This window comes from Marmota marmota, unplaced genomic scaffold (genome assembly GCF_001458135.2).
Source record: "Marmota marmota marmota unplaced genomic scaffold, marMar, whole genome shotgun sequence".
Classification (NCBI taxonomy): domain Eukaryota; kingdom Metazoa; phylum Chordata; class Mammalia; order Rodentia; family Sciuridae; genus Marmota; species Marmota marmota.
Window position 1 is genome coordinate 40,439,447 of NW_026000108.1, and position 13,968 is coordinate 40,453,414.

General features: G+C 48.5%; 1 protein-coding gene across 1 annotated transcript; it reads left to right on the forward strand.

Moving 5' to 3' along the window:
* The first annotated feature begins 5,808 nt into the window (after window positions 1-5,808).
* Gsx2 (GS homeobox 2) lies at window positions 5,809-8,026 on the forward strand. The gene is made up of 2 exons (XM_015481819.2): window positions 5,809-6,626; window positions 7,214-8,026. Exons 1-2 carry the CDS (start codon window positions 6,065-6,067, stop codon window positions 7,552-7,554), a joined length of 903 nt encoding a protein of 300 aa, XP_015337305.1. The 5' UTR covers window positions 5,809-6,064; the 3' UTR covers window positions 7,555-8,026.
* Window positions 8,027-13,968: the final 5,942 nt, after the last annotated feature.

Here is a 13,968-nt window from a genome sequence, read left to right on the forward strand (position 1 = left end):
AGTCAGCTCTGAGTTGATCTGTTGATTTGTTTAAGTACTGGAAACTCCCAGGGTACCCCTGGGACCCCAGGCATAGAGGCTGGTGTATAGTAGGTGTTCAATACATCCTTTCCAGCTATCAAATGACTGAAGACGACTCCAAGATATTAAATTAATCTCTTCAGAGTCCAGGATGAGGGGTAGGAGATAGGGGATAGTATTTATCAGTTATTTTCAGTACTGGAATTAGAAACTGTTCTGGCCTCATGTCATTAAATCAAAATGTCTGCAAAAGGCTCACTTATTTTTTGGTAGCACCAAAGAACAACAACAAAAGTTGTCTTGATCCTCATAATTAAGCAGCCATTTCAGCTTGATGTTGGCAGCAAATTTAGACCAAAAGAAGTATGAAGTTGATATGCATGGGAATACTTCAACCCTCTCTTATCCTTCATGCCCCTCTCATGCAAAAACCACCATCCCTGAAAAGGGTAGTGAAAAATGTTACTGGCCAAGGGAATTGGCTAGGGAAGGAGGGAGGTGGAGCATTTGCTTCAATTATCCGGATAATTGTTCCCCACCTCAGGCCATTGTTACTGAAATGAAACAATATTCTATTGGATACTGTCTTGGCCTTTTCAGGCAGGCTCCCCGTGGTGCCTAGCACACGCTGGGCACAGAGTAGGCCCTCAATAAATTTTATTCTGATGACAGAGGAGAGCTTTAAGAGTCAGAGAAGGATGCCTGGATTTGGGGGTGGGCGAATAGTAATTAAGGTGAAATGGGGAACAGAGGGGTTATGTGGTAGGCATGCAGGGCCATCAAAATTCTGTTCCAAGGGTGAGGAGAATGTGAGACTGGGCTTTTCCTGAAATTCTGAGTCAAACCCCTCACTCCTTTTTCAGGACCCCCCCCCCCCTTCTTCTTGGCTGAATTGAACTCTTGAAACTGTGGTGAGCACAAAGGCGAATTCAGGTTTCTCAAAAGCTCATCCGCTCTGAATAAGCACCAGGAAGAAGCAAGATCATTTTTGGTGGTGCATAAGCAAGGGACCTGCAGCCTGTTTTCTCTCTGGAAAGGCCATGCCCAGATATACGTTAAAAGCAACAATTTTTGGGGGGGGGAGGGCTGAAGGGACTGCAGGCGTTTGGGCCCCCATTACTCAGCCAGGACCGCAATATGAGGACTAACTCCCAACTGCCCTCTTTCATCGGACCCACAGCTTTTCAAGAAGAGCTTGAGTTCTCTGTGAGTGCGTATTTGCTAATTGCAGCCTCAGCTTTAATGAGATTCAACTCCCCGCAAGCTCGTTTGCAGGTTACAGCCTTATATGGGGACCCACATTTTCTATCGTGGCAACACGTCCTGTGAATAATCACCTCTCCAGAGCCTGAAAGGAAAGTGAGCGCCGCATTTCTACTGAATGCACGTCTCAGTTCATCCAAGGCTGGCGGGCTTTTGATGGCCACAATGCGAGTTACGCCCAAAGAGTGTCTCTTTGGTCAGATCGACAACGCTTGGCTTCACGTTTGCAAGTTAAACCGGCAGAAACCCGGCTGAAACTCCCACGCCAGACGCCGGGGACATTTCCCTTCACCCTGCTCAGAGCAGAACTAGGGAGTGGGTCTGGACAGGGGGAGGAAAAAAGGGAGCGGTGGGGAGAGGAAGGGGTGGAGGAGAAAGGAGTCCCGATTCTCAGCAGCCATCTAGAAGGGGGGGGGGGCGTTTAATCTGGCATTTCTTTCTTATTTATTTTTTTTCATTTTGCTTTGTTGGCAGCTTTCCCCAAACAAAAAAAATAAAACGAGAGCATTTTCTCCTTGTCTTCACCTAGGTAGCTGCTTTCCTCCAGTCCCTGAAAATGTGACTCCTTCATAAAATCAAAATTTATGATTATTCAAATGTTGGGGACTGTGAAAAGAGAGGAAGAAAGAGAGAAAATTAATATTGCAGCTGTTCTTCTGATTAATGAGAGATAATTGCTCATGAAAAGTCACCCCTGTGGCATTTTGTTGTCTCCTGGATCTTTGTTCTTTTCCACTATTATTGAGGACTTTCTTGAAGACTAAGCGGTTCTTTTCAATTTTTGGGTATTCAGAAAGGGTTGCCTGGTTACAGAGAATGGGGAAATCTCGGGCTATATCGGGTAAGATGTGCCACAGACAGCAATATCACAATGCCACTCGGAGAAAAGGATGGATACAAGTTAACGATGCGCTTTCAATAAAACATTCATAGACTTGTTCACGCTTTGATAATGACCTCATTAAAGGGAGCTGGGGGCAAGTAAGTCCTGTCTCCTGTTTGTGTTCGGCTAACAAAACCCAGCTTTGAGATCATTCATCCCTTTGGAAACTAATATGAAATCAATGTAAGAGGAGCAAATAAATCCGAGGCGGCCCCTCCAACTCTTGGGCTGTCCCGCCCTGCTTTCGGCCTCCGTTTGGAGCAGGAGAACCACGCTGGCAAATGCTGACACTGAGAGAAAAAAGGACTGGGGACAGATAGGGGGGAGTTCTTGGGGGGGTGCAGAGGAAGGGGCAAAGTGGAAGTTACAGCCCTGATTAAAAAAAAAACAAAACTGCTAAGCACATCAGGTCAGAACTTTTGAGGCCTGTTGAATAAGCAAGGCTGTCTCCACCCTTTACTTTCCCTGACTTTGCCCATGAAAAGAGTTAGGAAAAAAGGGAAATGAGAGGGGAATGTGGGGTTCAAGTCAGGTTCCATTCCAGAGGTAGAAAAAAGTACTGGAAGATCTTTTGAAACCTGGAACCAAAAATTCAAATGTCAAGACTGAGCTAGAAGGAAACCGCTCACCCAAGGTTCCAACTGGAGAGTCCAGAGACAAGAAGGCAGCTGCTGCTGTTCTCTCTAGAACTACTGATTGTTTTCTCTAAGTTGAGGGTAGGGTGGGGGGTGCCCTGGGCAGGAGGAGGTGGGAAGAACAATTTTGTTTCCTTCTGGATTATGACAGGACCTTGCAGTCAAGGAAGACAAAGCCATCCTCTATCATCCTGAGTGAAAGGGATAGAATCAAAGGACTTCCCCTCCCCTTAAAAGAACTCATTTTCTCCTTGAGTTATGAAAGTAATGGCTTAGGTAACAGCCTGTACTCTGTACCCAACTGCTTAATTCCGAATAAATCCTTCCACGTGGCTCCCCAAGTCGTGGCAATTAGAGCTCATTATAGGCTCATAAGAGCTCTCATTTTGGGGATTACTTAATGGACAATGAAATTTTATCGGACAGAATCACTGAGAAATAAAATTGTGCAGTGGTGCAAGCACTGTGGGCACACGCCAAAGGTCTGTCTGACTGAGCATGGGGTCCCCTTCTGCTTTGAGCTGGTTGGGGTGCTGTTCCCTGAAAACAGTCACCTGACCAGGACCGGTGGTAATGCTGTCCAGGACCATGCAGGACAGGCATACTTTAGACTGGCTTCTGAAGATGTGGGCTAGATGGAAGGAAGGAAGGAAGGAAGGAAGGGAGGGAGGGAGGGAGGGAAGAAAGGAAGATGGAGATACTGGGAAATCCAAAGATAACTAGAGAAAAGAAAGAGGATAGAGATTACCCAGGGGATACCAAAGTACTTGCTCTTTGTCATCCAATAAATTAACCAAATACTGTAATGGGTACGTTTCTCAGATATGGTCCTAGTTTTAGCCTTAGCTTGTTCTAAGGCCCCTAACCCCTTGAGCCCTAAGTAATCTCACAGGTCTCTCACCTTTCTCAAAATTCCTTGGTACTAGAAACTGAATGTTTCCATAGTCAGACATAATTTGAAGGGGATGCTCAAATCTTTTGCATAATAAAGATTTACTAAAATGGCCTGCACACAAACACAATTTCTAGCACATTAGTAAAGGAGTTCTTTCTGTGAGCACACTCAAAATTCCTGGGAATATTGTGATACAAGTGTCAGCCCCAAACAGACCTTGGATAACCTTCTACCACACCCAAAGGATGAAAAAAAAAGAGAGCAAAAGCTATTACTTTTAAAGAATCAAGGAGGTGGGTTAGGAGGGGGTGGAGTCACCTACTTGAACAATTCAGGCCATTTAAAAAATACCCTCCCATAAAGCCTCTCTCAATTGTTGAACTCCAAATCTTCCCAAATCTGGGGCTGGAATGATTGTGGAGACTGCCTGGATTCTCCCATCAAAAGCGAGGGTGGGCTGGGGTGAGGCTGGGTGTCTACAAGGGCTGCACTAGCCAACCTTGTGGTACAAAAGTAGTTACAGCTGAGCTGCCCCACGGTAAGCCCTGAGACTCCTTAATTGTTGTCACAAGATGTTGGATTAGCACATTTCTGGAATAGCTGTCTGTTTACACTCTGGAGACCCACGTCCACTAACCGCTTTCTAATTGAATTCTAATCACATTCAAATAGCTCAATAACCAGCCTCAGCTGCAATTCATAAAACTTTAATTGCCATCCATAAATCCTAGGCTCCCCAGAGCGGGGCGTCCCTACAACCCAATTACACTTCTCCAGCAGGCAAAAAAGACAGTCACGGAGACGGGGAAAGGGAAGAAAGACAGGACAGAGATGGTGCTCTCCTGTATTGGGGGCACTTTGTTCTCTCCGATGGAGAGAGTCCTGTCTTTAAGTTTCTTGGCACCTCTGTGAATTCAGGCTTGGAGTCAGCCATTCTGGGGAAAAGACCCAACTTGTAGCTGTTGCTCAGCCTCCCCACTTCAACCTGCTTTTCTATAAAGAAAAAGCTGTCACCACTGCTGTTTCCCCAAAGATCAAGTGTCCCAGTCTTAGTAGCATTTTCTCTCTGGCAGCTGGGGGTGAAGGACCTGCGCCACTGAGAGATTTCCTTTACCAAGCCACTTCTCATGATTAGAGATAGGATTCCTCAGGTGGTACAGTCCCCTCCATTCTTTTTAGAATTTGGGGATGCAGAAGGACAATGCTTCCTGTTAAGACTAGACCATTGTCCAAGAACAATAAAAATGAGAGGAACAAGTGATCACTAGACTCAGAGCAAAGGCCTCCCTCAACCCCTGCCCAGTCTCCCGGAGGGCTGGTGTTTGGTCCTCTTTCCAAAATCTTTGGAATGGAATTTGTAGGGGTTGACCTGGAAATGCAGCAGTATAACTACTTGGAGAAATAAAAAGATGACTCTTCACAACCACCACCCCCTCTCCATCAGGAGATAGTTGCTTAGTAGAAAGTGGCACAAGGAAGGGTCCTTGGTATAAGCGACCCCAGCAGGGCCCTAAGTACAAAGGCTTTTAGATCTTCTAGAATATCAGAACAAGCTTGGCGGCTTCTTAGCTGGGAAGCCTCACTGCTGCCACCTGATCCGTCATGAACTAACCACATGAATGACCTTGACCAAGTCCAAAACTGGCTAACAGGGGTAGGTGTGAGCTTGGCCTCAGCTGCCCTCAGGTGTCCTCAGGACAGCTGCCAGTCCTCTGCCTGCACACCCTACTGCAAACCACAGGCCTCACTGTTCACTTTGGCGTAGTTCGGCTGACACTGAGGAGCCAGGAGCGTTGGGCATCCCTATTAAAACGGTCTTGAAGTCTCCACCTGGTGTGCTCTGCCGCAGGGCGCCGGGAAGAGTTGGGTTGGGGTCCAGGCTAAGGAGAGGGGTAGGGTAGAAGATGAGATGCAGCGCAATGATTTCTCGGAAAAGCATAGAGAAAGAGGGGGAAGGAGGCCGGCCTCCCTGGGAAATTAACAAAACCTACACTTTCCAAAGTCTCCCCCTTCCCCTCCCCCGTGTTCTTTCCTGCCGCGCGCCCGCCCCTCCTCGCCGCTTCTGTTGTGACTCGGGCAGCCTATCCCGAGGGTGGGGAGCTGCTGAGGAGCCTGGGCCGTGCGGTACTCCGCAGCATCACGTGCCAGGGTGGGGGCTATAAAATCCAGGAGCCCGGGAGCCGGGCGGGGGACGTGAGGACCAGCCCTCTCCAGGGACCCCTTTGTTCGCGGCCCAGACGCCGACACCTTCGCGTCCCCAAGGGCTGGACCGCCGGCGTCCACGCTGCTCCGGGGCAGAGCTCAGAACACAAGAGCGGAGGGGGCGCCGCGGCCAGCCGGGCCCTCCAGCCATTCGTACCTCCCGACATGTCGCGCTCTTTTTATGTCGATTCGCTTATCATCAAGGACTCCTCCCGGCCTGCACCCTCGCTGCCTGAACCTCACCCCGGGCCGGATTTCTTCATCCCGCTGGGCATGCCATCCCCGTTGGTGATGTCGGTGTCAGGGCCCGGCTGCCCGTCCCGCAAAAGCGGTGCTTTCTGCGTGTGCCCGCTCTGCGTCACTTCGCACCTGCACTCCCCTCGCGCGCCCGCAGGCGCTGGTGGCGGGGGCGCAGGGGTCGGGGGCGGCGGCGGGGCGGCAGGGGGCACCGGGGCCCTGCCTCTGCTCAAGACCCAGTTCTCTTCGGGTCCTGGGGATGCGCAGTTTTGCCCGCGGGTGAGCCACGCGCATCATCACCACCACCCGCCACAGCACCACCATCACCACCACCAGCCCCAGCAGCCAGGCTCCGCTGCTGCAGCGGCTGCGGCGGCCGCGGCCGCTGCGGCCGCAGCTGCTTTGGGACACCCACAGCATCACGCACCTGTCTGTGCTGCCACCACCTACAACGTGGCGGATCCGCGGAGATTCCACTGCCTCACCATGGGTAGGGCGGGGTCTCTGGGTACCTGCGCGCCGCGCCTTTAGCGCTCCCAGTAGTAAACTTTCCTCCGCCACTGGAGGAAGAGAGACCGGAGAAGGGAAGGGAGGAGGGGCTTTTGGTGTAACTGTGGGGCATCCCCAGAAGTTCTACAAAGGTGCAAGTTAGCTTGCCAAACTCTCCACATATCTGCGGAGAATGCAGAGGTTAATTGGCAGAAGTTTGGGGTGGGTGTGTGGGTGTGTTGAACTGAAGTATGGCATCCCGTGTCCCGGCTAGATAAAGTATTTCAATGCTTTTGGCTGTGCCTGCGACCCTCTCTACTAGGCTCCAAAGGAGACAGTCAGACAAGTACAAGCTCCCACCCCCTTTAATCCTCTAACTTTGTGTCCTACGCATCTAAGGTCTTGACTGGCTTTGGGCGTATCTTTCCTCCTCCAATAAATAACGACGTGCCACGAAATGGGAAAGAGTGAAGGATCAAAGGTGTTTGGGGTGGGTCCTTGAGAGGCGTCCTTTCCAAGGGATGGCACGTAGGGTGGGAGCACCTCTCCCGAGCCTTACCTCTTTGCCCTCTCTTGGCTGGTCCGCAGGAGGCTCCGACACCAGCCAGGTACCCAATGGCAAGAGGATGAGAACGGCGTTTACCAGCACTCAGCTCCTGGAGCTGGAGCGGGAGTTCTCTTCCAACATGTACCTGTCTCGACTCCGGAGGATCGAAATCGCTACGTACCTGAACCTGTCGGAGAAGCAGGTGAAAATCTGGTTTCAGAACCGCCGGGTGAAGCACAAGAAGGAGGGGAAGGGCGCCCAGAGGAACAGTCACGCGGGCTGCAAGTGCGTCGGTAGCCAAGCTCACTACGCGCGTTCGGAGGACGAGGACTCCTTGTCCCCAGCCTCCGCTAATGAAGACAAGGAGATTTCCCCGTTATGAGGGGGCCTCCCCAACCCTGCCCCTCGCACACCAGCTGCTCCCGTAGCCAACACCTAGGGCATCCCGGGGCCAAAACTCTCGCCCATCGCCCTCGTCCCATCTGGAGAAGGAACTAGTGACTAAGTCATGGGAGTTCAAAGCTGGGCCTAACCCTGCGCATCTCCTTCTTGACCTGTTTGGGAGTTATAGATCGTTTATTAAAACAATGTAAATAATCTAGAATTCAACTCAGTCTTATTATATAACAGAAGAAAAACAGGGTTGGTTTACTACTGTAAAGGGTTTTTTGAAAGTGCATGTCATTTCTATGTCCCTGTTTTTCAAAACCTGATAAGAACACAGGTTTCTTCATTATTTTTGTTGTTATTTTAAACTGAAATCAATGAGGTTACCAATAACTTAGAAATTAAACCCTGTAGGTCTTGCTTTCTGAAAATTTGCCTGGGGAGAGTTTCAAATCCATGTTGCTGTAAGTCCCTTCATATGTGAATAGTTTTATATAAAATTTATATTTATATTTATTTAAATAAATGAAACAGAATCAGGGTTTTAAATTTGTGATGTGTGCTCTCCCCATCTTCTCCTACCCACTCCTCCTCTCAAGTCTACAGAAAGGCATGTACAGGAAAAGAAAAAAGAAAACCTATTTGAAGTCTTAGAGAAAAAGGTTAACTGAAACTTGATAATGTAGGTCTCTTGGCTTAAGGGAGTATGTGGCTTTATAGGTTTTCTGTGTAACAGAACTTTCTGCCCCAAGAAGACACCTTTAGTTTTGATACCACCTTCCAGATGGTCCCCCCATCCTCAAAGTAGGTGATATCTTCACAGTTGTCAGGGAAAAAAAAAAATCACTCCATTTAGAGTGACATTGACAATGACTGAGAGATAAACCTTTTACTTTGCATGGACAAGTAAGATATTCCCTACCTAGTGTGTATTTCATACCACCCTTTACCCCCTGCCTGTCTATTTTATCTCTCTCACAATTAAAACCTGAATTATGTGAAGGCATTTGCATAGTCAAGATAGTTCTCTTTTTCAAGATAGTTTTTGAAAAAGTAAGAATTTATCAAACAAGTCTGAAGTGAACAAACAGAAACTTACAAATGATGCTACAAGCGATTAGAAAAGTTAATGCTCTTGGTTGTCTGTCTAACTCAGAAATAAGCTGCTTCCTCTCAATGCTGAGAAAACAATAAGTCAGGGACAGGGAAGTATTCTGTGTAAAGATTTACAATCACACATTTCCAAAACAGCCTGGAAATAAAGAGAAGCAGAAAGTAAATAAATAAAAAGAGAGAGAGAAAAGCACAGCCCAGAAATGTCTTTGGACACTTGTGGGGGGGTGGGGCACTTCTTGTTGTCTCTGGTCTCTAACTTTACCCCAATCCAGCTCTTTTCTAGTTCCTCTTTTCCCGTGGCTGGAAGAGTTCATTCCTACCGGCCAGAACACTGAGTGTTCAATTCTTCCTTCAGCAGGCAACCTGGTCTCTCCTCAGTGCAGCCTGGGTCTGTAGCTGAGGAAGTGAGGAAGATGGAAGATGCAAACTAGAGGTTCTCAGTCCCACTAACACCCATTAGTGTGATTTCTGGTCGTTTTCTATAAAGATGCCTGCCACCCAATAGGTTTAAGTCACAGGAACTGTTTAACACACACACACCTTCTTTAGGTCTGATCTACTTTAGGCAGGTCCTATTGAAACCTCACCAGGAGCTTCTAGGACTCTAAAGCTGTGGGCTTAAGGGAGGAGGAGGAGAAGGGATAATGAGACCACTCACTATTTCCTTGAGTGTTCGCCCCCCCCAACCCCACCCCCCCACACCCAACCCCACCACCCCGCCCCACCACCACCACAGTAAGCTCAGGGGAAGGAAAATCCCGTTTTCAGACTCCCATTGAGGCCCTAGCCGGGCATGCAGGAGGGAGGAGGGACGGACAGCAGTGCCCTTCCTTCCGAATAAGGAGCCGCGGGCGGCTTTGTGCAGCGAGCTGGGCCTGGCCACCGCCACGGTCCCAGGCAGCCGGCTTCCTCCGCCCAGAGCCCGGGAGGCTCTGGGTCTCTGGATCCCTGTCCTTCAGTCTCTCGCACGCAGAGCTGCTGGCCCCTGGCCCTGCCCGCCACCACAGGGAGGAGGCGCTGGCCGGTAGACTTGCTAAAGATCGCGTCTCCCTTCTTCCCAAGAAACAGGCCTCTCCGCGAGCGAGCAAAGAGGAAGGAGGAAGGGAGTTGTAGGCGCAAAGAACAGGCATTTAAAGAGAGTAATTCCTTCACAGGAAATAACGGGAAGGACAAAGAACCCCCGCGGCCGCTCTCCGCGCTCCAGTCCGAAGCGAAGCTTCATCTGGGCTGGGGATGGACCCCTAAGTCCCCTTCCCACGCACACGCAGGTCAGCCCCTCTGTAGCCCCATGTTCGGGTCTGGCGCTCCTTCAAGTCCGTGACAAGTTCGGACCCGTGCCTCTGCGACTCACCAGGCTCTGCGACCCAGGCCCTGTGCCCAGAGCGCGGGGCCACGCACTTGCTACACCGGGAGATGCACGGAGCGTCCTGCTCTGCTCTCGGGCGAAGGAGAGGTGCGGCACCAGTTTGTGTTGCTGGGATGGCTGCAGCCCCTCTGGTTCCAATTTTCGGATAAATTCCCCAGGGAAGGGGAAACAAACAAAATATCCCTCTTCAGAAGCAAAAAAATTCAGGCAAAGACGCCCAACTCCACGTTGGATATTCTCTGAATAAAGAAGTTCTCCAGGATGCTCAGGGAGGTCCTTCCTCGAGAACATCCGATGTGGTGTATACCTTTTTGTCACTTTTGGAATGGAGCATGGAATCTTCTACTCTATTAGGATAGATTTTTACATCCCCCAACCCTCCAAAACACTCAGTTGATGTTTTCAAAGTTTTCAAACAGGAATAAATCTTCAGGAATGTGGAATCTGATTTTAAAAGTCTATTCTTTCACGTTAGGCTAAGAACACAAGTCAGCATTCAGACACAAACTCTTACACAAATGCTCCAAGCGATGTTTCCCTACATCTATTAGAGAATAAGGCTTAAGCTGTATGGGGCCACCCTGAACAGTGTCTACCCAGGAAGGAAGCCCTGGATTCTAGCTTTCCCTATGCCTGCACTTGAGAAACAGAAACAACACTCTTCACGCAAAATGTGACCTATTCGAGACTTATAAACATAAAGGGAAGAGAGAAAAAATGAAAATGAGAATTAGAAACCAGGAACTTTCTTCACTAAGAGAAAAGAGATGGGCAGCAGGAACCATTAATGTGGTTGAGTCCACTTCTGAAAACAAGTCCCCAGTTGACAGTTTTAAAAAGGAAAAGAGCTGAGGGTGGGTGGAGGGCAGGAAGGATGACCTCTCACCCCTAGTGCCCTGGTTTAGCCCAGACATTCAGAGCAGAGAGGAGGGGCAAAGACCTTTCCCCTCACCCTCCCACTCAGTGATCAACAAACGCCCAAGGCCAAGGACCTGACATGGATAATGGCCCCAAGCAAAGCTGTTCAATTGTAAACCCTGCCAAAGGCAGAAAGAACCATTCTGTTAATGGGCTGAGGTGATAGAGACACTGGTGCCAGTAGAGCCCATCCCTTTGGGGTTCTTATTCTGAACTGGTTTGAAGTAGTGCTCCTAGTTCGGATCTCCCCCACCTCCCCCAAAGTATGCCAAGCATTTAGGAGAAGCAAACATTTGGTGATGTGAAGTCTTCAATTTCAGGTGTCCTTTTTCCTCCTCTCACCTCTGCTCCCCACTAGTTCAGGTCTGCTAACTGTGCTCAGAATTGTTCAGTTTTCTTGGATCACTTTAATTATGGCCAGACAATTGCCAGAAAGGTGGTTGATCTAAGCAAAAATGGTCACAAGGGGCAATGGTGTCTGATGTGCGCATTTGTGTAGTGTTTGTGTGTATCATGCATGGGTGTATATGAATGTGTGCGTGTGTATGAGAGAGAGAGAGAGAGAGAGAGAGAGAGAGAACACACAACAATTGGTGATGGTCAAATAGGAGAGTAATTTTCACCATCCTCCTTCCCCCCTTTTGCTTCCTCCTTGTACCTTTCTTGAAGGTTCCACTCACTTAGCAAGATACTTCCAAAAAGATTTCTTAAGGGAGATGTAAAGATACTGAGAATGGGTTGGGACAAGGAAAAGACAAGGCAGGGAGAGAGGGAGGAGAGCTGTGGGGGCAGGAGCTCAAGCCCAGACTTCAGGATGTTAGAGGGGAGAATGACACTTTCAACAGAACCTATTTGCTGGAGGAAATTGGGTTTAAAGGAGCAATCACTCCTTTAAAAGGAGCTCCTCCCATCTTCTCCAAACACAGCCGAAAGCTGTCCTAGACAATGAATGCGGCTCAGTGCATCAAAGCAATTGTTCCTATTTTCATTATTCACAGGGAATCTTTGAATGTACCTGTTAAGGTGACAGACCTTTTAAAAGGGAACATTTTTTTCCATGCAATTAATTGGTGCATTTACTAGGCTTCTATTAACATAATTTAATATAAATCTATTTTATAAATCTTTAGGCTTACATTACTGAAAATTGAGCTCTTAAAAAAATGCCCACAGTGCTTCCCGAATTAGATGAAATAGAATCCAAAAACTTGATATTCTGAACCAGCTGGAAATACGAAAGGTAGAAGAATCTTTTGTATTGTCTTTTGTTAATGGTGGAGATGGGAAGAAAAGAGGCAGCTTGTCTTACAGAAGATGAGAAATTCCAGAGGACCAAGGGCTCCTACACCCCAGATCCTGGCACTTGGAGTGAGTTACACAGGCTTTAAGTTCCTTAAATAGATCTCTTAGGAACAGAGTTGAATCAGAACTCAGATGAAAAAAAAAAAAAAAACCAAACTAAAAAGCAACAGTCTAACTTCCAAAGAAATTTATATACAAGTTTATTCTGTATCAGGAAAGAAAAAAATCAAAGCTGTGAGAGAGACCTTACAGTCCCTAACAGTCCCTAATGGTACTTCACGTGGAAACAGATATTCTTTTCTGTTCCTGTAGCCAGCCTCCTTATGTTCAAGTGCATCCTCCAAAATCCTGGGCATCCCATTATCTCTAAAAAATAGGGTTTTATGCTCTCTAAACATATGAGTGTCAATGCACACCCTTTGTCACTGGGCATTGCTTTTCTTCCAGCTGTGTCCTACGTTTTCCTGAACCCTGTTGTACCTTTGTTGAGCCCTCCAAATCCCAAACCCAGGAAGGCCCCAGGGGCTCCTGAGTGAATCCTGACAGATCGGAAGTGTGTGCTGTGTGCTTAGGAAAGTAACTAGTTTCAGATTAATGAAGCAGTGACAATTTCAATCTGCTTAAAGGCGGAGGTTGGCACTGCCCAGGCCTGAGCGTGGGGAGCTCGCCAGGCTGGGCTTTATATTGTCCCCTTTTCTGAAGAGCAGACAAAGATGGATAGAGAGACATTGAAAAGCAGGGGGAGTATTTAAAACAGCCCCATAAAGCAAGCTGTCACTTTAAGACAAGAACCATAGTGCTTTGATGACTTTGTATTAGCTGCACCATTTCAAGTAAGAGACTCAAGTTTCTAGTGAGAGGGAGGAAAAAGGAAGGGAGGGAGAGACCAAGAGAGGGAGAGAGAAAAAGGGAGGCAGGGGGAGAGAGAGGGAGACACAGAAAGAGAGAGAGAGAACAGAGAAGGAGGAGAAAACCGAGAGAATGAGGCAATATTTAGCCTGTGAGCACTGTAGCGAGACTAATTCTTAGGAAACTACTTGATTTCTGAAGTTCAGGGGGGAAACAACCCACAGCAGGTGCAGAGAAAAAAAGGCAGGTGGGAGTTGCTGCCGGTGGGAAAGCGCTCCCTGTCCGTGGGTCGCAGCCGGCTCCTCGGAGCTGAAGCCAGTTTGGCCTCAGTTTTCTGGGAAGGGCTGGAGCGGGGCGCGCAGCTCCGCCCGCTCCAGGCTGCTGCGGATTATAATGGAAATTTTTTGAGAGCATGAAAGAAAAAGAATAGGAAAGAGGGGGAGGGCATGCTCTAGGAGACCACCTTCACAAAGCCTAATTTAAATTGTTTGGGGTCAAGCAGCAGCAAGCCACCTCCCCCTTTTCCTCCTTAATTAATTAATGACCACGATTAATTATTAGGGTCTTGCATCTCAAGGCTTGAAAACGCCTCCGCCAAGGGCCAAGGGCGTAGGAGTTGCTTAACTCAGACACGCAGTTTGAACTTGGGAGAAGGGAGTTGAGACTTGGCGGTGGGCTTGCGGTTACGGATTTCTCCCATCCAGTCTTCCAAGGCTTTAGCTCACGTCTCCTAACGCCAGGTACCAACTCCCCGGAGAGGGATGAGGATGCTAATGCTTCTGTCCCACGCAAGTGCAGGTATCTCTGAATTAGCGAGTCCTCCGTGTCTGGAAATGGATGGGCAGCAATGTGTTTCAC